General features: G+C 37.0%; 1 protein-coding gene across 1 annotated transcript; it reads right to left on the reverse strand.

The window, feature by feature from the left end:
* Positions 1–1265: 1265 nt before the first annotated feature.
* Positions 1266–8563, reverse strand: LOC306996341 (trypsin-like). The gene is made up of 6 exons (XM_079608718.1): positions 8425–8563; positions 6240–6260; positions 5966–6134; positions 5614–5876; positions 5377–5516; positions 1266–3011 (listed from the first exon to the last, which is right to left on the reverse strand). Exons 1-6 carry the CDS (start codon positions 8477–8479, stop codon positions 2697–2699), a joined length of 963 nt encoding a protein of 320 aa, XP_079464844.1. The 5' UTR covers positions 8480–8563; the 3' UTR covers positions 1266–2696.
* Positions 8564–21665: the final 13102 nt, after the last annotated feature.

Consider the following 21665-nt stretch of genomic DNA (forward strand, 5'->3'; position numbering starts at 1 on the left):
AAAAAAATCCCACCAAATCCCACATTTTTCTGAAAAGGGTTTCTTTGAGTTGGGGGGAGCAGCCCGCTCCTCTGTAGCCAATCGGAGAACTATCTTTTTTTTTAATGCTATATTTGAACATTTAGTTTTCAATATGGTAAAACAAAATTAGAACATAATAATTAAGAATAACACCAATAGAGAGAATAAAGAAAATATGAACAACCAATGCCATTGCTCAAAGCAGAAACAAACACTAACTTAATAAAAGGAAAGGAAAGAACAGGGCATTACATAATAAAAGTTACATATTTAATACAGTATTAAGTTTGTAGGCTGTGCAAATAATACATTTTCTGGGCTTTTTTGTTATGCTAGAGTGAAATTTTAAGCAAATCATTTTTATCTCTTGTAAAAATACCAAAAAGATAGGTTTACAATTCGAATATTTACATTTATGAATATAAAATTGAAAGAGAATTAGGTTGATTATAAATCAGGCATTTGGATCAGCTTCAAAATAAATAAAAATAACAGATTTGGGATTCATCGAAAAACCTTGTATCTTGAGATAAACAAACTACCATCTCTCCAGAGCTGAAAAGTATAATTACACGACCAAAATCGGAGAACAAACTTTTTTCTTTTTAGGAGAGCTATATGTATTCTCGCTCGCTCGGATCCACTGACGTCATACTGATTGAAATTTCTTTCATTTGAGCAAAACGGCGTTTACATCTCTAAAAGTTTGCTCTACTTTCAGTTTACTACTTATGTTTTGTTAGTAGTTTTGTAAAATATACTTTAAAAAAAGTAAAACTCTGAGAAATAATAATATGTTTGACTATAATTTAAATGTAAGCATATAATGACAAATTCCATAATATTTCCAGTAAGTAGGCCTAATACTCAACTAGGCTTAATGGACCTGTATTATAGGCGACTACTGCTAAAACGGAATCTAGATTTGTGTTTGATTTTTAAATCACTCTGTAGTTCAGCTGCAGCAGGCTGGCCTTTCTCATGTCGTGAAAGGGGGATTGGTATAGGAGCGTCTGTGGAGGTCTGAGAAGTACGGTAAATAGCGCACCCTGGTGGACATTTTATAATCTAGTCTAGTGTAATAAAAGTAGCTGATTGATCTTATAGTAGCTGAATCATCTAATGTTCATGTAATTTTATACAACACTGATTATTCATAGGTTTTTCCCCAGGTCTATCTCTTGTGTAACAAACTATGTACAATGTTGATAAGCTTTAGTTTTAAGAATAGAGCAACAAAGAGAAAATAAAGTGTATTTTGTAACACCCACTGCAATCCAATTTCCAGAAAAGTTGAGACATTTTGTAAAATAAAAGTGATACATTTATAGAACATCCAAGTTAAACACAGTCAATAAGCAGGTAAACTGGTAATAGGTGAGGGTGCATGTTTGGGTATGGAGCATCAGCCAAAGGCTCTATTTTTGCAAGCATGGCTTACGACCATGTGCCAAATTTCATTAGAGAATTGTCAAACAATTCAAAATCATTTGTCAATGCAAGATTGACAAGATTTTGGGTCTTTCAGAATCTACCATACATAATATTGTGAAATATTTCAGGGAATCCAGAGAAATCTCAGTATATAAGGCAGGAAACCTCTGTTGAATGTGTCACCTTTAAGCCCTCAGGTGGCATTGCTTGAGAAACCATCATGGGCTCGGGAGAACTTTGGGAAACCGTTGTCACTTAACAGTCTGACGCTGCATCAAGAAATGCAACTGGAATCTCTGTTCCGCAAAGAGAAAGCTATACATCTGTTCAATGCAGAGATGCTGGCGAGTTTTCTGGGGCCGAGCTCATCTCAGATTATCCAAAACTGAGTGTGTCCGTTATTCTCTGAAATTTACAGGTCAAAAACCTGGTAACCATTAAGCTTCATTTTGGAAAAATGGTAATAATATAATGAGTCTGACACATGATGCAAGTATATCAACACAGTGTTTAATTAGCCTATTTTTAAAAAAAAAAAAAACGTATTTTCTGGTTCCTGAAAAGTAGCAGTTTTGGTCATATGGTGTTTCTGACCGACAGCAGACTGGGGGGTCCAAAACATTATTTTTATGTCACTATGAGGTAAATTCGGCCCTGCTCTCAACAACAAAATAAACAACAAAAATCTCTTTGCAGAATAAGACATTGACAATACAGTACAAAACAACTCTTTATCCTGAATATTGTATTCATTTGACACTTAATGGAATATAATTCAAGTTTATATGCATCACTTTGGATTTTCCTGGCGAACCCGGCCAGAGTCCTTCACATAAAAATCAGTCTAGGCTTTCATAGACAACTTAGGAAGTCTGGGATTTTTTTTTTTTTTTTTACGTTTCGTTACAAGCTGTTCACACAATAAAAAAAAAACAATTAATACATGACAATTCTTACATATAGCTCCTTATAAATATCAGTTCTGACCCAAAGTGAGGTAAATAATTAGATTTGCATTATAATTGCATTATGTAGGCCTATGTCTCATATTTAGGCCAAATGTCATAAACCACACCCTCATTATTCAAACACATTCAGGCACATGTTTGCCGATCTTTTTATGTAACAACACAATAAGTGTAGCTTTCCAACAATAATAAATGTTTTAAAGGTAAAGAATAAATGACAAAATCTCTTTATGGGAGTTTCTGAGAACTTGTGCAGCACAATTGTCCTCTTAATCAAAGAACCCTGAATAATCTTTCAAACAATTTCTCTGAAGAGGGATATAGAGAACATATGAAAGGAATAATGGAGAATGTGAGAGAAATGGAAAATAAAAGCAGGTCAGGTGAGCTTCTGAATCCCCTGGAATTGAATTCGACAAATCCAGGCTGGTTGGTGCTTATGTGAGAGTTGATCCAATCCTGGTACCGAGACACTCGGGTGTACACACCGGGAGTGTTGGGATCGGCACATCCTTGACCGAAACTCACAATGCCAGACTGAATCCACTGGGAGCCGTTCTTACTGACCATTGGACCTCCAGAGTCTCCCTGCATTGATAAACACTTAACATTTATATCTGAAAATATACAGTTATATAGTCACTATGAAATCAAAATTGACACTTATTTATATATATATATATATATATATATATATATATATATGCAGTATTTATTATAAATTATTTATTGGTGTACTTCCTTATTTTTTTTAGTCATGTGCCCTCATCCTCTACTGGGGTCAGAAAAAAAGTGTTCATCAGAGCGATCACAAGACCTTGTGAGCTTTGTAACACTTGAAATTGGAATTTATTTATTTATTTTTTGAGTTTATATTTAAGGTATATGTATATATATATATATTTCAAATAAAAACCAAACAGTTACATTGCAGACCACACACAGATATGAAGAGCTTAGATTTGCAATGCATTTAAAGTGCAGAACTTCTGCCAAATCTGACACCTCAACATAAATACAAATTGTCCGTTACGTATGTGACCCCGGTTCGCTGAGATGGGAACGAGACGCTGCGTCGATGATGCTATGAGCTATGCTATGAGCACGCGTCTCCGCTGAACACGGTGTCTGAGGCACGTGTGCAACTAAGCTATTGACAGACAGTGCGATGATGTCACAAGGTGTACACGTGATCAGATTCATATTGTCTAAAGGAAGACGCGCAGGCGTCCCCGAAGTATGGCATTTACATTTACATTTATTCATTTAGCAGACGCTTTTATCCAAAGCGACTTACAAATGAGAAACAATAGAAGCAATTAAACTAGCAGTAGGACAACAGTATGTAAGTGCTATAACCCTTCACAGTACAATCCAACGCATTTTTTTTTTTTGTAGAATAGATAAGAAAGTGTTAGTGTTAGTAGTACTGGATCAAGTGCTCAAGTGCTGCCGAAAAAGATACGTCTTCAGCAGTTTCTTAAAGATGGCTACAGATTCAGCAGCTCTGGCTGAGTTAGGCAGATCATTCCACCAGCAGGGAACAGTAATGGTAAAGGTCCGAGAGAGAGATTTCGTGCCTCTTTGAGATGGCACCACCAGACGCCGCTCACTTGCAGAGCGCAAGTTTCTGGATGGCACATAAGTCTGAAGTAATGAGTTCAGGTACAGGGGAGCAGTGCCAGTGGTTGTTCTGTAGGCAACCGTCAGTGACTTGAATTTGATGCGAGCGGCAACCGGCAACCAGTGCAATTTCGTGCGTCGAAATTGGCGTGACGCATCTCGTTCCCTTCTCAGGGAATACAGGGTTACGTATAACGTAGACGGGTTACTCTTTCGCCATAATTCGATGCGTACGGCCGTCTGTCGGAAGCTAGTTATTTTAGTTCATAAAGTTTTAAATATGGATATTTTTCGAACATAAACACATCGCTTTGCTTCAGATAAAATATTAACACCCATTCACTGTCATTATAAAGCTTGGAAGAGCCAGGACATTTTGAACAGCCTTTTTGAAAGTCATTTACACGATGGCTTGAGGGTGAGTCAATCATGGGCTAATTTTAATTGTTTGTTGAACTATCCCTTTGAGGCTAACTAGTGGCAATAGTCACGAAATGTCATGTTATATTATTTTTCCACAAGAGGTCAACAGAGACGCCCAATGGATTATATTATGATGTTATAACTGGTCTTTGCAGTTACTGCAGTTATTTTGTATTTAAGCACGAGAATGTGAAGAATGTGCTTACTTATATTATTGTTAAAATCCAGTAATATAGAGGTAAATAAAATAATAGATACCAAAAAATATGCAAAAATGACATAAAAAAATATCAGAATGAAATGATAAAAGCTTTCTGCACACACACAAAAAATGAGGAAGTGTAATTGTAATTCCTCGGGTCATTTCAAGGATTTGTAACTCACACACGAGATCAAAATAACTTCCCCTTTCTCTTTGCAACTACAAATCTTCTCTGATGCGGGACAACCCGTTACTCATATGAAATCACAGCAATAGACATAGCGATCCAATCAATTACCGGTAGACAAAATCAAGTCCCGCTCTAAATTTTTTACTATTTGAGAAACCGTTTGACTCGGATGTATGTCACAACAGGGAAGAAAAGATGATCACTACTTCTGTTTCATTCCAACTTTAAGCTGACAAAGGGTATGCAAAGGGTGTGAGCTCCTTTATGAAAACAAAGAATACTACTAGCATATTCAGTGGTTAAATTGTGTGTAATGCATATCAGTGACTGAGAGAAGAGACAGATGTGAGAGTGGCATATTTTGAGTTTTGATGTTTGGACTGAATCATTGGGCTAACTTTGTTACAAAGATCTGGCAACCCTGATAGTTGGTAATGTACAGTTCAGTGCAGGGGAGTTAAATGTTAATATTTTTGTACATAAAAAAAGGTTCAAATGAATGACTGATGTCTTACCTGACATGAATCTTTCCCTCCCTCAGTTAATCCAGCACAAATCATATTGCTTGTGATGACACCTCCATAAGCATTATCACAGTCACTGTTGCTCACAATTGGTATCATCACCTCCTGCAGTAGGTCAGGAATCTGTATGCCTGTGACATAGACGAGAGGACAATTTTAATGTCATTTAAAAGCCATTTACAGTAAATTGCTGAGCTTTAGAGTATTTGCAAGTAAAAATTCACTCACCTCCAGATTGTAACATGCCCCATCCAGTGACCCAGCTCTCTGTACCTGCAGCAAATACACTACCAGCAGCAGCCAGACAGACTGGCCTGATATAATCAGAGAACGTCACAGAAGAGGAGAGCTGGAGCAGTGCTATATCGTTGTCATGGATAGGATTGTTATAGTTAGGATGGTTAATGAATCGACTCACTGTCCTGTATTCCCCATTTGAGCCCGATTGGCTCCGACGTCCTAGGTAGATCTCAATGGTACCCAAGGAGGAGCTGTGAATGGCAAACTCAGTTTTAATTCCACTGTGATCAATGTATAATTGTGTCTTGAGTTGTATTGTATTTAAGCTTCAAATTCATACCTTTGGAAGCAGTGAGCTGCAGACAAAACCCAGTCTTTATTGATTAGACTCCCGCCACAAAAATGGCCTCGATAGTAGGCACTTTGAATGCTGACTTGCCACGGCCAAGACCCTGCCGTCGCAGCCTGTCCTCCAACAATCTTGTTGTTGAGGGGAGCTTGACCACATACTGATTATAGGAAAGAAAGTGAGGGAATTCCCAAATAAAATGCCAAAAAGCATACAAAATATGTGGAACAAGAGTGTTATGGTCATTAAGACTATGACAACTTACCGTCTAACTGGCAGAGAGAACCTAAGAGGGAGACAGAAACCAGATATTTAAATAAACACTCACAAAGCTGATGAACTGGTTTGCGTTTCCCGCAACCTCATCGTTTCACCTTTTACATACAGTAAATGTGTTGGCACATACCATTGAATCAAGATAATACTTTCACTTGAATTATAGCCATGTTGTTAGAAAATTGTTGGGTGTAACGCATTACATGTAATCAGATTACTTTTTTTCAAGTAACTTAAGTAACACATTATTTTTAAATTTACAACAAAATATCTGAGTTTCTTTTTCAAAGTAACACCTGCACGCCACACCAGTCACAAGTCTTTGTGACAAGCCACACCAGTCACAAGATTTTTTTAAATGATGCTTGTATTTGTAATTGTGTTATATGGTTTAGGTATGTTGTTGTTAAGTATGTGTGAGACTGTTGAATGTAAAGTCATTGAATATGACATTGTGTGGTTGGAGGGATTAAAATGATTGGTCAGTGCATGCATGTGAGCACCAAATTTCCCCTTGGGGACAATAAAGCGTACAGAACTGAACTAAAGTTTCGATATGTAAATGAGTAAAGTGTTTTTGTGTAGCCTATTATTGGTTTTAAACCTTTGAATAATTACGCTTTATCAATTCAACAATCAAGCTACACCCTCAAAAATGAGAAAGGTTCTTTGATGGCATTTATATCCATGGAAACTTTACATTGCAAAAGAGATTCTTTAATGTGGAAAATGGTTCTTTAGATTATTAAAATGTTCTTCACATTTAGAAAAAAAAAGTTTAATTCAAGAACTGTTCGCTGAACTTTTTTTTTTGGGGAACCAAAAACATTTATTATAAGGCATTGCTGCAAAAACCTCATTTGAAACCTTTATTTATTAGAGTGAATGAAAAATAGTCTTGATGTAATATGTTTAATTCATTCTCGAAGCCATAGGTCGCCCTCCTGTAGAAAGGGACTTAAAGGGATAGTTCACTTTAAAATTAAAATTCTGTCATCATTTACTCACCCTCAAGTTGTTTCAAACCTGTATTAATTTATGTCTTCTGCTGAACACAAAGAAAGATATTTTGAAGAATGTCAGTAACCAAACAGTAGTCTGTACCCATTGACTTCCATAGTATTTTTTTTCCCTACTATGGAAGTCAATGGGAACAGTCAACTGTTTGGTTACTGACATTCTTCAAAATATCTTTCTTTGTGTTCAGCAGAAGAAATAAATTAATACAGGTTTGAAACAACTTGAGGGTGAGTAAATGATGACAGAATTTTAATTTTAAAGTGAACTATCCCTTTAACAACTTATGACGTTCCAGGAAATCCCTTATATGGACAAAAGCATCCAGCCATCGCTGTAGCTGAATAAAAAGCTGAAATGTTTTGACTGATGAAACGTGAAGACAATAAACACACGATTGCGAAAATATATTTTTCAAGCCATCTCTGGGTATTTTCATGACAATAAAGTATATATAAATAATGCAGTGCTAATTAACACAGCCTCAATTAAGCCTTTATTACAGTATACAAGAAACTATAAAATATATTTTTTTCTGATTCTGTGATAAAAAATAATAATATATAGAGTGAAAATGATTTGTTATCATTCAGCAGTGTGTTTGATTTCTTTGCCAGATAAGAAAAAATTAAACCTGTCAGAAAAATATCAGAAAAAAAACTGATTGGCTTATTACATTTGACATTTCTGTCTCCCTCACTTCTGAAATGATGGCTATGCCCCTGAAAAACCCAATGCTTTAGATTGGTAAGATTTTTAATGTTTTTAAAAGTAGTCTCTTCTGCTCACCACGGCTGCATTTATTTGATCCTTCAGACATCAGTCCAATATGCTAATATGCCCAAATAAATATCATTATTATCAATGTTGAAAACAGTTGTGGTAATTTTTCAGAATTCTTTAATGAATAGAAAGTTCAAAAGAACCGCATTTAGCGTTTGTTAATTTCTTTAATTTCTTTCCAAAAACAACATTTCTTACTGACCACAAACTTTTGAACGGTAGCGTGTAATGTTACAAGTGATGTTTCTAGTACAGCCATTTCAGGTATCGGGGTGGGAGAGTTACAAAGGTCCTTAGCAACAGAATTCAATTGGCTTGTCATTATTAAACCATTTAAACATTATTAAACTTACACTTAGACTTTAAGATCTTACCTGCTATGTTGAGAAGTATGGTTCCAACAACACTCAAAGCTGTGTTAAACTTCATGCTCTGTTGTGTGTTGTGACTGCTGTTTTCTGAGCTCTCAGCTCTCTAATGAGATGTAAATCAGGTGCTGTGTTTATCTAGTTCTCAGCCCCCACCACCATACATGACTCATCTTTTTGCATATGCCTTTATTCTCAGTTTTTACAGCACACGCCCCAGTCACCTGTCATTTCAGGTGTCTCGACTTTTATTTCCGTGATGTCGCTTCCAATTTAGGACCAAATAACAGCAACGGGATGGAGTAGACCTACAATGTCATGAATTCACAAAAGTCTTCCATTTTCTTTGCTAGTTGATCTTATTTCTCTATTAAACCTCCCTGTCTGCCTCTTCCTTTTCCGCTTCCTCTTCCTGACACATTAAATAAACAATAAACATAACCAGAGAGTCTAAGAATCTTCATCTCCTCCCCTTTTATTGTTTTATTCATCATTTTAAAAATAATTTGTGCTGGTAATGGCCTCATGACAGCCAATGTCAAAACCAACCACATGACAGTTTAATGTAATGTTAACCCATAAAGCTAAGTGGTTTCTTAAGTTTGCTATGTCTGCTATGTCATGTTTATGACAATTTATGTTGTCTTAGTACTGTCAAGTTGTCATGACAAAGACACTGACAGGTTATGATGTATTGGTTGCCTTTATGGAGATCATAAAGGCAAAACTTCCGGGGCGCTCCCTTGCGTGCGACCCACTACAGCTAGCACCGTCTTTTGGTTGTTTTATGTGGTCTCTAGGTTTTATGTTTATGTTTTAAGCGATTTTTGAACGCTGTGTGCATGTGTGTATAACGACGGAGTGCAGAGATGTGGAATCTGGGGTCGTCTTCGCAATTCTTTTCACTTGTTTTTATCACTACGCTGGTTTGCTGCATCTGTCGAGGGGCGATGGCTGTTCAGCAGCATGGATATTGTCTTGTGTTTGCCAGAGAGCTTCTCCTGTCACTACGTTCTTTAACGGAGGGTGAGATACCGATCACAATACCGGCAGAGATTTTTGTGCCTCTCCATATTGACCGGAATCCCCCAAGGCGGCCACCGCGGAGGAAAAGAGGTAGGAGGGGAGGTATCAAGCGTAGAGTAAAAAAGCTCTGTCTTGATGACCGACGCCGGCTGCCTTCTCTGCCCTCTGTCTTTTTATCTAACGCGCAGTCCTTGAGGCGCAACATCGACGAGCTGGAGAGCCTGGTAAAAGTAAGACCAGAGATCAAAGAGTGCTGCCTGATGGGGATCACTGAGACTTGGCTAAATGAGAGCGACCTGGATAACAAGTTGGCGCTCACTGGTTTTGGCTGATTTATCTCAGCGGTTGGATACTATTTGCAGTGAGCCTCCCAAATTTTTCATGGGGGATATGAACCATGTTCGTTTGGATAAGGTCTTGCGGACATATGACCAATATGTGACTTGTATAACCACGCAAAGAAATACCACACTAGACCTGTGTTTTGGAAATGTAAAGGAAGGATATAAGTCTCTTCCCATGCCAGGGTTGGGGGCTTCATACCACAACAGCATCTTCCTTGTGCCAACGTATGAACCTTGTATTAGACGTCGGGAGGGGGAAATAAAAACTGTTAAACTCTGGACAGAGGACAGTGTATCCTCCCTCCAGACCTGTTTTGAGTGTACGGACTGGGAATGTTTTTTCGATGGTTGTGGGGATAATATTGATGAACTTTCGGACACTGTTTCGTCCTATGTCACCTTTTGTGTGGATACTGTTATTCCAGTCAAAACCGTCATCACCTTCCCCAATAATAAACCATGGATCACCAAAGATTTAAAAACAGTGATTAATAGGAAAAAATATATATTTTGTACTGGTGACGCATTGGAGAGAAAGTCTGTATCTAGGGAGGTTAGGGCTGAAATAGTAAAAGCCAAAAGTAACTACAGGGAAAATATAGAAAAACTATTTGTAAATGGCAACCTTAGGTCAGCATGGCGTGGGATTAAAACTATAGCTAGTCAAGTCAAGTCAAGTCACCTTTATTTATATAGCGCTTTTTACAATACAGATTGTATCAAAGCAGCTTCACAGTGATAACATGAAATTAATACAAAAAACAATTTCATCATCGTCCACCTTTAAGGCAGATCTATAATGTTGAATATTAAATGTCCCCAACTAAGCATGCCAGAAGGTAAGGCAACAGCAGCAAGGAACCAAAACTCCATCAGGTGACAGATTGGAGAAAAAAACCTTGGGAGAACCCAGGCTCAGTCGGGGGCCAGTTCTCCTCTGGCCAATGAGTGAACAGTGTATGATTATGATTCAGGAGCATTACAGGTCAGAATTTCAGAATGAATCAGAGTATTTGTCCAGTTCCGGTTGGTTGAAGTCGGAGTGGAGAGGAGGAGGGACTGGTTGACACTTCAGGACTGCATTGTTGTCGTGTCCTGGCGCTGGTCCTTCATCAGATCTGGATACGGCCTGGTTCCGGTGGACAGCGGTAAACCTCGGACAGAGAGACTAATATTAGCGTAGACGCCATCCTACCAAGTACATCATGATTTACGGGAAGTGTTCCCGGTCCCGGCTGTTCTAAACTATGCAGCCTAACATTGAATTATAGAAGTCTATAATGTGTTATAACTTATGTGTATGCTAGGCCGAAGAGATGTGTTTTTAGTCTAGATTTGAACTGACAGAGTGTGTCTGCTTCCCGGACAATGTTAGGAAGATTGTTCCAAAGTTTTGGTGCTAAATAGGAAAAGGATCTACCGCCAGCAGTCGATTTTGATATTCCAGGTATTATTAACTGGCCGGAATTTTGAGATCGCAGTAGACGTGAAGGACTATAATGCGTTAAGAGCTCGCTCAAGTACTGCGGAGCTAAACCATTTAGTGCTTTGTAAGTGATCAGCAATATTTTAAAATGTATACGATGTTTAATAGGCAGCCAATGCAGTGTTGACAGAACGGGGCTAATAGGGTCATACTTCCTGGTTCTGATAAGAACTCGAGCTGCTGCGTTTTGGCCCAGCTGTAGTTTGTTTATTAAGCGTGCAGGGCAACCACCCAGTAGAGCATTACAATAATCTAGCCTTGAGGTCATAAACGCATGAACTAATTGTTCTGCATTATTCATTGAGAGCATATGACATAATTTAGATATATTTTTAAGATGGAAGAAATCGGTTTTACAGATACTAGACACATGACTTTCAAATGAAAGATTGGTATCAAAGAGCACACCCAGGTTCCTAACCGACAACGAAGACTTAACAGAGCAGCCATCAAGTGTTAGACAGCACTCTAGGTTATTACGTGTGGAAGTTTTTTGTCCAATAATTAGAATCACTGTTTTTTCTGAATTTAGTAGTAGGAAATTACTAGTCATCCAATTTTTTTATATTAGCTATGCATTCCGTAAATTTTGTGAATTGGTAGGTTTCGTTAGGTTTTGAAGAAATATACAGCTGAGTATCGTCGGCATAACAGTGAAAGCTAATTCCATGTTTCCTAATGATATCTCCTAATGGTAGCATGTACAGAGTGAACAGCAGCGGTCCTAGTACTGAGCCTTGTGGTACGCCATACTGAACTTGTGATTGATAAGACATCTCTTCATTTACTGCTACAAACTGATAACGGTCAGATAAGTATGATTTAAACCATGCTAGTGCAATTCCACTAATGCCAACATAATGTTCGATTCTATTTAAAAGGATGTTGTGGTCAATGGTGTCAAATGCAGCACAAAGATCAAGTAATACTAATAGAGAGATACAACCACGATCGGATGATGAGCAAATCATTGTGACTCTAACGAGAGCTGTCTCGGTACTATGGTACGGTCTAAATCCGGACTCAAAATCCTCGCAGATATCATTTCTTTCAAGAAAAGAACACAGTTGTGAGGATACTGCTTTTTCTAATATCTTTGACAAAAAAGGCAGATTAGAGATCGGCCTGTAATTGACTAGTTTTGTAGGATCAAGTTGCGTTTTTTTAACAAGCGGTTTAATCATAGCTATCTTAAAGGTTTTTGGTACGTAGAGACAAAGATGAATTAATGATATTAAGAAGAGGATCTATGACATCTGGAAGCATCTCTTTCAGCAGCTTAGTCGGTATAGGGTCTAACATACACGTTGTCGATTTAGATGATTTGACGAGTTTGCAAAATTCTTCCTCTCCTATAGCAATGAATGAATCAAATTTTCCCTCAGGGAGACTACAATGCACTTCCTGATGCGATACTGTATTAGACGGTTGCATAGTTATAATTTTGTCCCTGATATTATCGATCTTATAAGTGAAGAAGTTCATAAAGTCATTACTGCTTTGTTGCTTGGAAACTTCTGGGCTTGGAAACTTCTGGGCTTGAAGCTTTCTTTTTCGTTAGTTTAGCCACTGTTTCAATTAAATACCTAGTATTATGTTTATTTTCTTCTAATAGGGTTTGTTACGTTGCTAAGTGGTCACGGTTAACTGCTGCTGAGTGCGATTATTTCTACCTGTTTTTAATTTCCTATACAGGTCACGTGAGGTTCCCGCAGGCTGTGATTGTGGGCGGGCCAACTGCTTTAAAGACGCCCAGTCTGGAGACTGTGGCTCTCTCTCTCACTTCCCATCCGCTCATGGTGGCAGACGGAGCACTTTAGCTTCGATGCGTGCTCGGCCTGTTTCTTCCTTTTGATTTAATGTTGGTTTCACAAGCACGATCCCGATATGGGATTTATGTTTGTTACTTTTACTTTATTATATTTATTTAGAGCTGGTGGTAACTGGTGATGGGTTTTTGCATATTATTTAGTGGAGATTAGTGGAGAGCAGGAGAAAGAGGACCCGGAAGACTCACACAAACTCTGTCTTTTGTTTTGAACGGGAGAGAGGCAAGTTTCATCTGCTTTGAAGAATAGTGTGGGCCAGGGTTTTCTTTTGTTTATGTTTTGCTTATTTTGCCACCATGCTCTGCCTACGTCAAGACGTATTATTTAATTAAAATTATTTATCAACACTGTCATCGAATCTCTGTGGTCTTTTATATGTTATGCTGATCCATAGTTCATTTGATGGGTTCGTAACAGGGTTGAAAAATAAGCAGATCTAGCAGCTTTTAAAGCTTCTCTGTAAGCAATCGAGCTATCCTTCCATGAAATCCGAAACACCTCTAGTTTTGTTTTCTTCCAGTTGCGCTCCATTTAATCAGTATGGTAATGAACGCAAGCAGCATATTAGCCTTAACAGTGTTCAGGATGACTGTTTGCCTGATGCTTTTAATACTTTTTTTTAACGATTTGAAATGTCCGATTTTATGCATGATGTCTCCAGGCTGAAAAACTCCTTGACACCATGTAGTGATATTAAAATATCTCAAGAACAAGTTGAGGTTTTATTTAAGAAAACAAAAAAGAGGAAAGCCTCAGGCCCTGACCTTATTTGTGGTCACACATTACACCACTGTGCTGGACAACTCAGTGGTGTCTTTTCCCATCTTTTTCAAATGTGTGTTGATAACTGCAAGCTCCCAAATATTTGGAAATCTTCCATTGTCATTCCTATCCCCAAAATCAATAGAGCTAGGGAATTACAAGATTTCAGACCTATGGCGCTTACTTCTCTTGTAGTAAAAAATCTAGAGAAAATTCTAAAAGAAGAGGTTCTCACAGTGGTCGAGGGCAAACTTGATTCTTTTAAATTTGCCTATCAGAGGAATAAAGGTGTAGATGATGCCAAGCTTTTTATTTTGGACACACTTTATAAGCATCTGGAGAAACCCCAATCTCATGCCAGGCTCTTATTTGCTGACTTTTCATCAGCTTTTAACAAAATGCAGCCTCTCATTTTGATTGAGAGGCTTGCTTCTTATTTTAATATGTCCGACCAGCTTTTAGCCTTATTCTTAAAATTTCTGACTGACAGGACACAGAGGGTTTTAGTAAATGGTTACTTCAAAAACCCAAGTCTCCAACACAGGTTCCCCACAAGGCTGTGTACTTTCCCCGCTACTGTTCATTTTATATACGGATAGTTGTAGGTCTTTTAAAGAGGATCGTTTTCTTGTCAAATTTTCGGATGATACTGCTCTGTTGTCACTTCTCTTTGGCACAGAGTCAGATCACGGTCGTGCACTTCCTGATTTCGTTAAGTGGTGTGATGATAGCCTTTTGGACCTTAATGTTTCTAAAACTAAGGAACTCATTATCGATTTTAGGAAAAAAGGGACAAATACCTCAGTATGCAGGATCCATGGTGAGGATGTAGAGATCGTAAATCATTATAAATATCTGGGTACGATTTCCGATTCTCAACTGAAGTTCGAAAGGAACTCTGAATCAGTGGTCAAACGGGCCCAGCAGAGAGTACATTTATTGCGTAGGATAAATTTATTCGGGGTTTCTAAACCTATACTGTGCACTGTGTATTTGTCGTATATTGAGAGCCTTCTTACTTTTTCTTTCATTTGTTGGTTTGGTAACATTTCAGTGAAGGATCGAAACTGTTTAAATGATATTGTGAAAGTCTGCTCCAAAATTATTAGAATTCAAATGTGCGACCTAAATTCTCTTTGGGAGAAACGTGTTCTTCAAAAAGTAAAAAGCCTGATGAATCAACATCATATTCTGGGGGATGAATTTGTTATTATGCCATCAGGTCGGCGTTACTTGCAGCCCCCTAGAAAGACTAACCGCTATGGAAGATCATTTATTCCCTCAGGAATCAGTCTGTTAAATATTGAGCTGAGGAAATAATTATGGACTGATCTGTTCTTGGCACTATGCACTTTAGGAGCTACGGATTCTGAACTTTTTTATGTTTTTTATTTATAAACTGTCCTTGGACCCGGACCCTATCATGTTACCCTTGTTATACACTACATGCTATGGCTGTGTGAATGGTTGTATGTCTAGATGGTGTACTGTAGAAACTGAATTGCCCTTTGGGGATTAATAAAGCTATCTGTATCTGTATCTGTATCTGTTATTCTGTTTATGTCAAGTTGTCATAACAAAGACATCTCAGGCAATGTCATATTTGCATAAAAATGTCTTAATTGAGCGAATGATAGTGATATACATACATGATATACATCCTCCTTCATATTCATGACATGTGTCATGTCATGATTATGAAGGTGTCATGTCGGTCTTATGCACACCCCTTCAAGTAAAGTGTTAACCAAATCGGGGGTCTAAAAATGTCAGTTTATATATATATATATATATATATATATATATATATATATATATATATATATATATATTATATATACTGACTTAATCCATATATGCTGTGTACAATGAGTACTTTTATTGTTAGTTATCTTTGTTGGTTATCTAGTTTTACCGGTTTTAGGACAAACATGAACGTTTCTTGGAAAGCGCTCCTTAAAGGATTAGTTCACTTTTAAAATGAAAATTCTGTCATCATATACTAGTAGGAAAAAAATATACTATGGAAGTCAATGGGAACCAGAAACTGTCTGGTTACTGACATTCTTCTAAATATCTTCCTTTGTGTTCAGCAGAGGAAATAAATTCATACAGGTTTGAAACAACTTAAGGGTGAGTATATGATGACAGAATTTTCATTTTAAAAGTGAACTAATCCTTTGCCATTTGAGATGATGATGATGATGATGTCATGTCATTAAATGTGTGTGAGAGGTTATGAAATGTACAATCAACTGCATGCATGTTAAACTCCGTGCTGGTATCAGTCAGAAAGACATAGGCTACATATTTATTTACGCTATCATTCAAAAGGTTTCTTCACCAAGGCAGAATTTATTGTATCAAAAATATACAGTAATATTGTGAAATATTACTATTTAAAATAACTCTTTAATATCTTTTAAAATGTAATTTATTTCTGTGATGCAAAGCTGAATTTTTTGAATTATAAATGTCTTTATACACCTTTGATCAATTTAGTATTTCAATGTTTTGTATCTGTATGAACCTGTATGAATTTCTTTCTTCTGTTGAACACAAAGGCAGATATTGTGAAGAATGTGTGTAACCAAACAGTTGATGGACCCCATTGACTTCCATAGTAGGAAAAAAAATACTATGGAAGTCAATGGGGTCCATCAACTGTTTGGTTACACACATTCTTCACAATATCTTCCTGTCACGGTTGGTAGATCCGCTGTCTCATTCTGGGGCCTGTTTCAAACAGGAGGTTCAACCAACTCTGAGTTAAAACTTGAACTCTGAGTTGACTTACCCTGAGATGGGAAACTCTGAGTTTTCGGTTACAGATCAGCTGAAATTAGTTAGTTCAATCAACTCTAAGTTGACTGACTCGGAGTTAAGCGCGTGCACCACAACTATAGAAAGCCATTATCAATGGAGCCCAGATATTATGAGTAACCATGGCAACAGCTGCAGACAAAAAGAGGAATGTGTTGAATTAATTACCAAGTAATCAAAATATTGTAATTTAATTAAATGGATTACTCTTAATTCTTCTGTAATTTAAAATAAAATCTGATGTAATTACATTAAATAGGCTACTGCATAGATAGACTATAGAACAATTCTGTATAAAACAATAGTGGATTTAACATAAATTTTTAAAAGGTATATTTTTAATGTAACCTTCTCGCTCTACACAGTTTGGTCAATTTAAGCATAATTCATGGAATTTTATATTGTTAATTTGAGAGCATTAAAAGTGGAGTTTCTTGTCTCTCCTTGGTTGAGGTTGATATGGGATTTAGTCATTAGTAATACGTAGACCAATACTTTCTAAAGATAGTAATTATTATTATAAATCAATATTATAAATAGTGTATTCACCTAATTACACTATTGAAGATGTCATTTGTAGTTAGTAATTACTAACTATTTTAGAGTAACTTAACTGTTATAATATCAGGTGAAACTGGAAGAACCTAATTCAACCTAATTTAAATTTTCATGTAGGCAGGTGCAATCCTGCAGGCATTAAAAGAATGTGGCAGCAGCTGAAAATAAAAGGTAAGGCTTGAGCATATCATGGGTGTAGGCTACCTGACTTTACAAACATTTGATTTGAAAAATTAAATAACTAAATAGCATCCAGTGTCTAGCAACATTTTTGGCTGAGGGAATTCCTGGAGGGACTTCATCAGAGCCAGTCACTCCCGAAGATCCAAGGGCCTTCATAAAATGTAAGAGGTCTACATATGTGTTATTTTATATATAGGGTATTTTTCATATTTCCATTTATTTTACTTAGGGTTGGTTTTTTCGTTGGTCCCAACAGATTCTGAGGGTAATATCTGTCTTTTGGAGCCTCCTGTCCCAACAGAACCACAGGCAGTTGTAAGTAGCCTACTCAATACACCAGAAATTATGACAAATGGGCCTATTATACAGTTTACTCAACCAAATGCTCATCTTCACAGGATGATGGGGATGAAGAAACAGTTTCTGCTGCCATAGAGAGGCCTATAGGTGATGTTAATAGTTTGTGACTGAATAGATCAGTCAATCTACACATTCACATTTTTATGTGGAGTAGCCTAGAATCTAAGTTTATATCCAAGTATAAACAGACATTCTTAATTTCCCCCCAGAGTGTGGAAGAACAGCAGGAGGACGGTCCATCAACTTCTGGTGCACAGATGAACACACTTCAGAGATTTTCATTAAATGCCACAGTTTAATTCTGTAAAATTTGTTTAGAACTACATGATGTAACTCTAATCTACTGTATTTTCAGTTGCCAGTTGATGAGTTATATAGACTTCATCTTATTAAAAAAATTGGGGGTAAAAACAGCGGTAAAAACAGCAATGATTACATTTACAGGAAGAATGAATGAGGTGTTTAAACACCGCTTCCTTTTTAAAAAAGGGGAGGAGACCAAAATAAACTCTGGGTTTACTGAAGAAAACCTGCTCCCGACCAGGTTAGGTTCACAGAGTAAGTTACCATGGTAACTGACTCTAAGTTTAAGTTACCTCTCTTTCATAAACGGGCTTGACTTACTCTGCTTTCTCGGGTTTGATATACCTCCCATTCTGAAAAGGAAAACCCAGAGTTTCCCCTTCAGGGTTACCATAATCAGAGTTTTCACTTAACCTCCTTTTTGAAACAGGCCCCTGGTCTTGTGTGTTTGTGTGTCTCGTTTGCGCTGATTGTTTCATGTGGGCGTTATCCGCTTATTATCATCATCAGCTGCAGCTGCAGACCATCTAGCCAGCTTACTTAATGCCCTGTCTTTCGTCTTGTGTTTGTCGGATCGTTGTTGAAGCTTCAAGTGTTCGTGTCTGTTTCCTGTATTCCTCGTGTTTCCTGTCTCACTGGATACCGGATTGCTTCACTCCCGTTCTCACCTCTGGTTTATCATCTCTGTTTTACTCACCTCTGGATCGCCCAGCTCAGTCCCTGCGTCACCACTCTCCTGCTGTCTGTGTTCCTGGTCTGACGTTCGTCATCGAGCGTTCATCTGCCTGTTCTGAGTTTTCCTGAACTGCTGTTCAATAAATCATCAATTGCTATTGCTTCCGTCTTACTTATCATTAAACTTCTTTTGTGTTCAACAGAAGAAAGAAATGAATACAGGTTTGAAACAACTTTAGGGTGAGTAAATGATGACAGAATTTTAATTTTGAAGTGAACTATTCCTTTAATTCACAATTGAACAGTAGGCTAGTGTATATTTAAAGGGCACCTATTATGACATTTAAAATGTTCCTAATGTTGTTTAGGGAGTCCCCAACAACAGTTTTACATGCATGCAATGACAAAAAACACTTTTGTTGTCGTATAATATGCATTTATTTTTACCTGATTTGCTCACCGACTCCCAAATGATTCGTTCAACGACTCATTTTTCCAAACCCCTCCTTTGCGCGACGCTAATCTGCGGTGATTGGTCAGATGACCCAGCAGTGTTTACAGAGATAATACTTATTGTTTAACATGGAGTACAATGATGCTTTTATCAATTAAATTGTGTTATAATAATGATTATAGTCCACTGCGTAGTTTGTAGTAAAAAAATAAAAATAAGATAAAGAATTTAATGTTATGTTAGCGAGCATAGCCCAGAGTTCATATTGTAAAAGCACAATCAGTCTTTGTTTGCGTTAGCCCGATGCATAAACATAACATTTAAAATAAATAAATAAATGCAGTTACGTTACTACGAGGTATTATTCTATTCTTTAAGACAACTCCGAAAACAACGACAAACACTTCACATATCTCAATACAATTGTCATTGAAGACCTAGAAGCTAAACAGTGCTTACACAACAAACAAAATAATTATTAAGCATGCTACATAAAAGCAACAATTATTAATAACACTTACAGGTTGTGATACGGAGGATGAAGCTGATGCAAATACACTTGGAACTGAACCTTCCTTCAATATCAGCCGGCTCGCGAATCCAAGTTTGATTGCATTTAAAAAGCAATCGTCTTCAAAATGGCGCGAGCAAAGCACAAGGCTCGGACTATACTTCTGTGGTATAGTTGTATATATGAATTGTAGCCACTTAGTCTTCAAATGCTCCTCCTTGGGCAGATGAAAAAAGTTGCTCTTGAGTCGCACTTCAGAACACAGCGTCTCGTCGCCATGATGTTTTCCCTGGCCTTGGAGTGCAATAAGTGGGCGTATCGTATTCAAATAACTTGACAAGTTGACGTCATCTAGTCAGAGAAAAAGCTTCGGTCTTCTAACGATTCATAAAAATGACTCCGAGTCGACTCTTACTTTTGAAAGACAATAACTTTATATACGGTGCACTTTCATATTTCAAACTTTGCAGGATGTTTTTGTTCACTTAGATCTATGTTACACACTACATGAAAGGTACATTTCAAAATTCCATAATAGGTGCCCTTTAAAGTATGGATATTTTTCTTACACAAACGCATTGCTACAGAAGGCCTTTATTGACCCCCAGAGCCCTGTGGAGCACTTTTATCATGGATAGATGCACTTTGATGGACTTCAAAACAGAAACGGCCATTCACTGCCATTATAAAGCTTGGAAGAGCCAGGACATTTTTTTTATATAACTCTGATTGTGTTCGTCTGAAAGAAGAATGTCATATACTCCTAGGATGGTTTGAGGTTGAGTAAATCATGGGCTAATATTCATTTTTGGGTGAACTATCCCTTTAGCCATAAAGAACATACTTATATTGTGTTTCAAATATGAAAGTTTTGCTATATAGTGAGTTTATTAGGGGGAAAGAGGATGTATGAACGATAACAGCTGCAAACAGTACAAAAATATTTAAAGACAATTATTTAAATCTTCTGTCTAAATCTTCTGGGTTTTTTATATATATAGCCTACTGACTTACTCCATCAACGCTGTGTAAAATGAGTACTTTTATTGTTATTATTACTATTTATGTTACATTTTCATATCATTTACTAAAATAAATAGTGACTGCTTGCTCATTTGTTATCTAGTTTTACCGGTTTTAGGACAAACATGAATGTTTGTCCTGAACTACGCCCATGCATAGTTTTTGGAGATGTATGGCCTGACATACACAATTGTGTTTACAAATATTGCATTACCACAAAGTTTTGCTATATAGTGAGTTTATTAGGGGGAAAGAGGATGTATGAACGATAACAGCTGCAAACAGTACAAAAATATATAAAGACATTTATTTAAATCTTCTGTCTAAATCTTCTGGGGTTTTATATATATATAGCCTTTTATATCAACGTTGTGTAAAATGAGTACTTTTATTGTTATTATTACTATTTCTGTTACATTTTCATATCATTTACTAAAATAAATAGTGACTGCTTGCTCATATGTTATAGTTTTACCGGTTTTAGGACAAACATGAATGTTTCTTGAAAACCGTTCCCTTCAGCCATGGGAGATGATGTTGATGTCATGAGAGGTAATGGAATGGACAACCAACAAGTGATTGTGCAAGTGATTTTTTTCCAAAGTGTGTCACTTCCAGGGGCAGATCTAGAAAATTATTTATGGGTGGCAAAGTTCTATGAGGGGTGGCAACACTAAAGCAAGCGCCCATGCATAGTTTTTGGAGATTTATGGCCTGACATACACAATTGTGTTTACAAATATTGCATTACTACAAAGTAATCATCTATATTCCTTACATTTAAAAAAAAATAACATTTCAATATTCATAATGGCACAAAGTCAATTTAGTTTATATGAAAAACATCAACAGATTCTAAATGTTTCTGAGCTTGTATAACTAAAGAAGACGAGCTGTATTTAATATTACA

The sequence above is a fragment of the Phoxinus phoxinus genome, assembly GCF_949152265.1.
Source record: "Phoxinus phoxinus genome assembly, chromosome: 1".
NCBI lineage: Eukaryota > Metazoa > Chordata > Actinopteri > Cypriniformes > Leuciscidae > Phoxinus > Phoxinus phoxinus.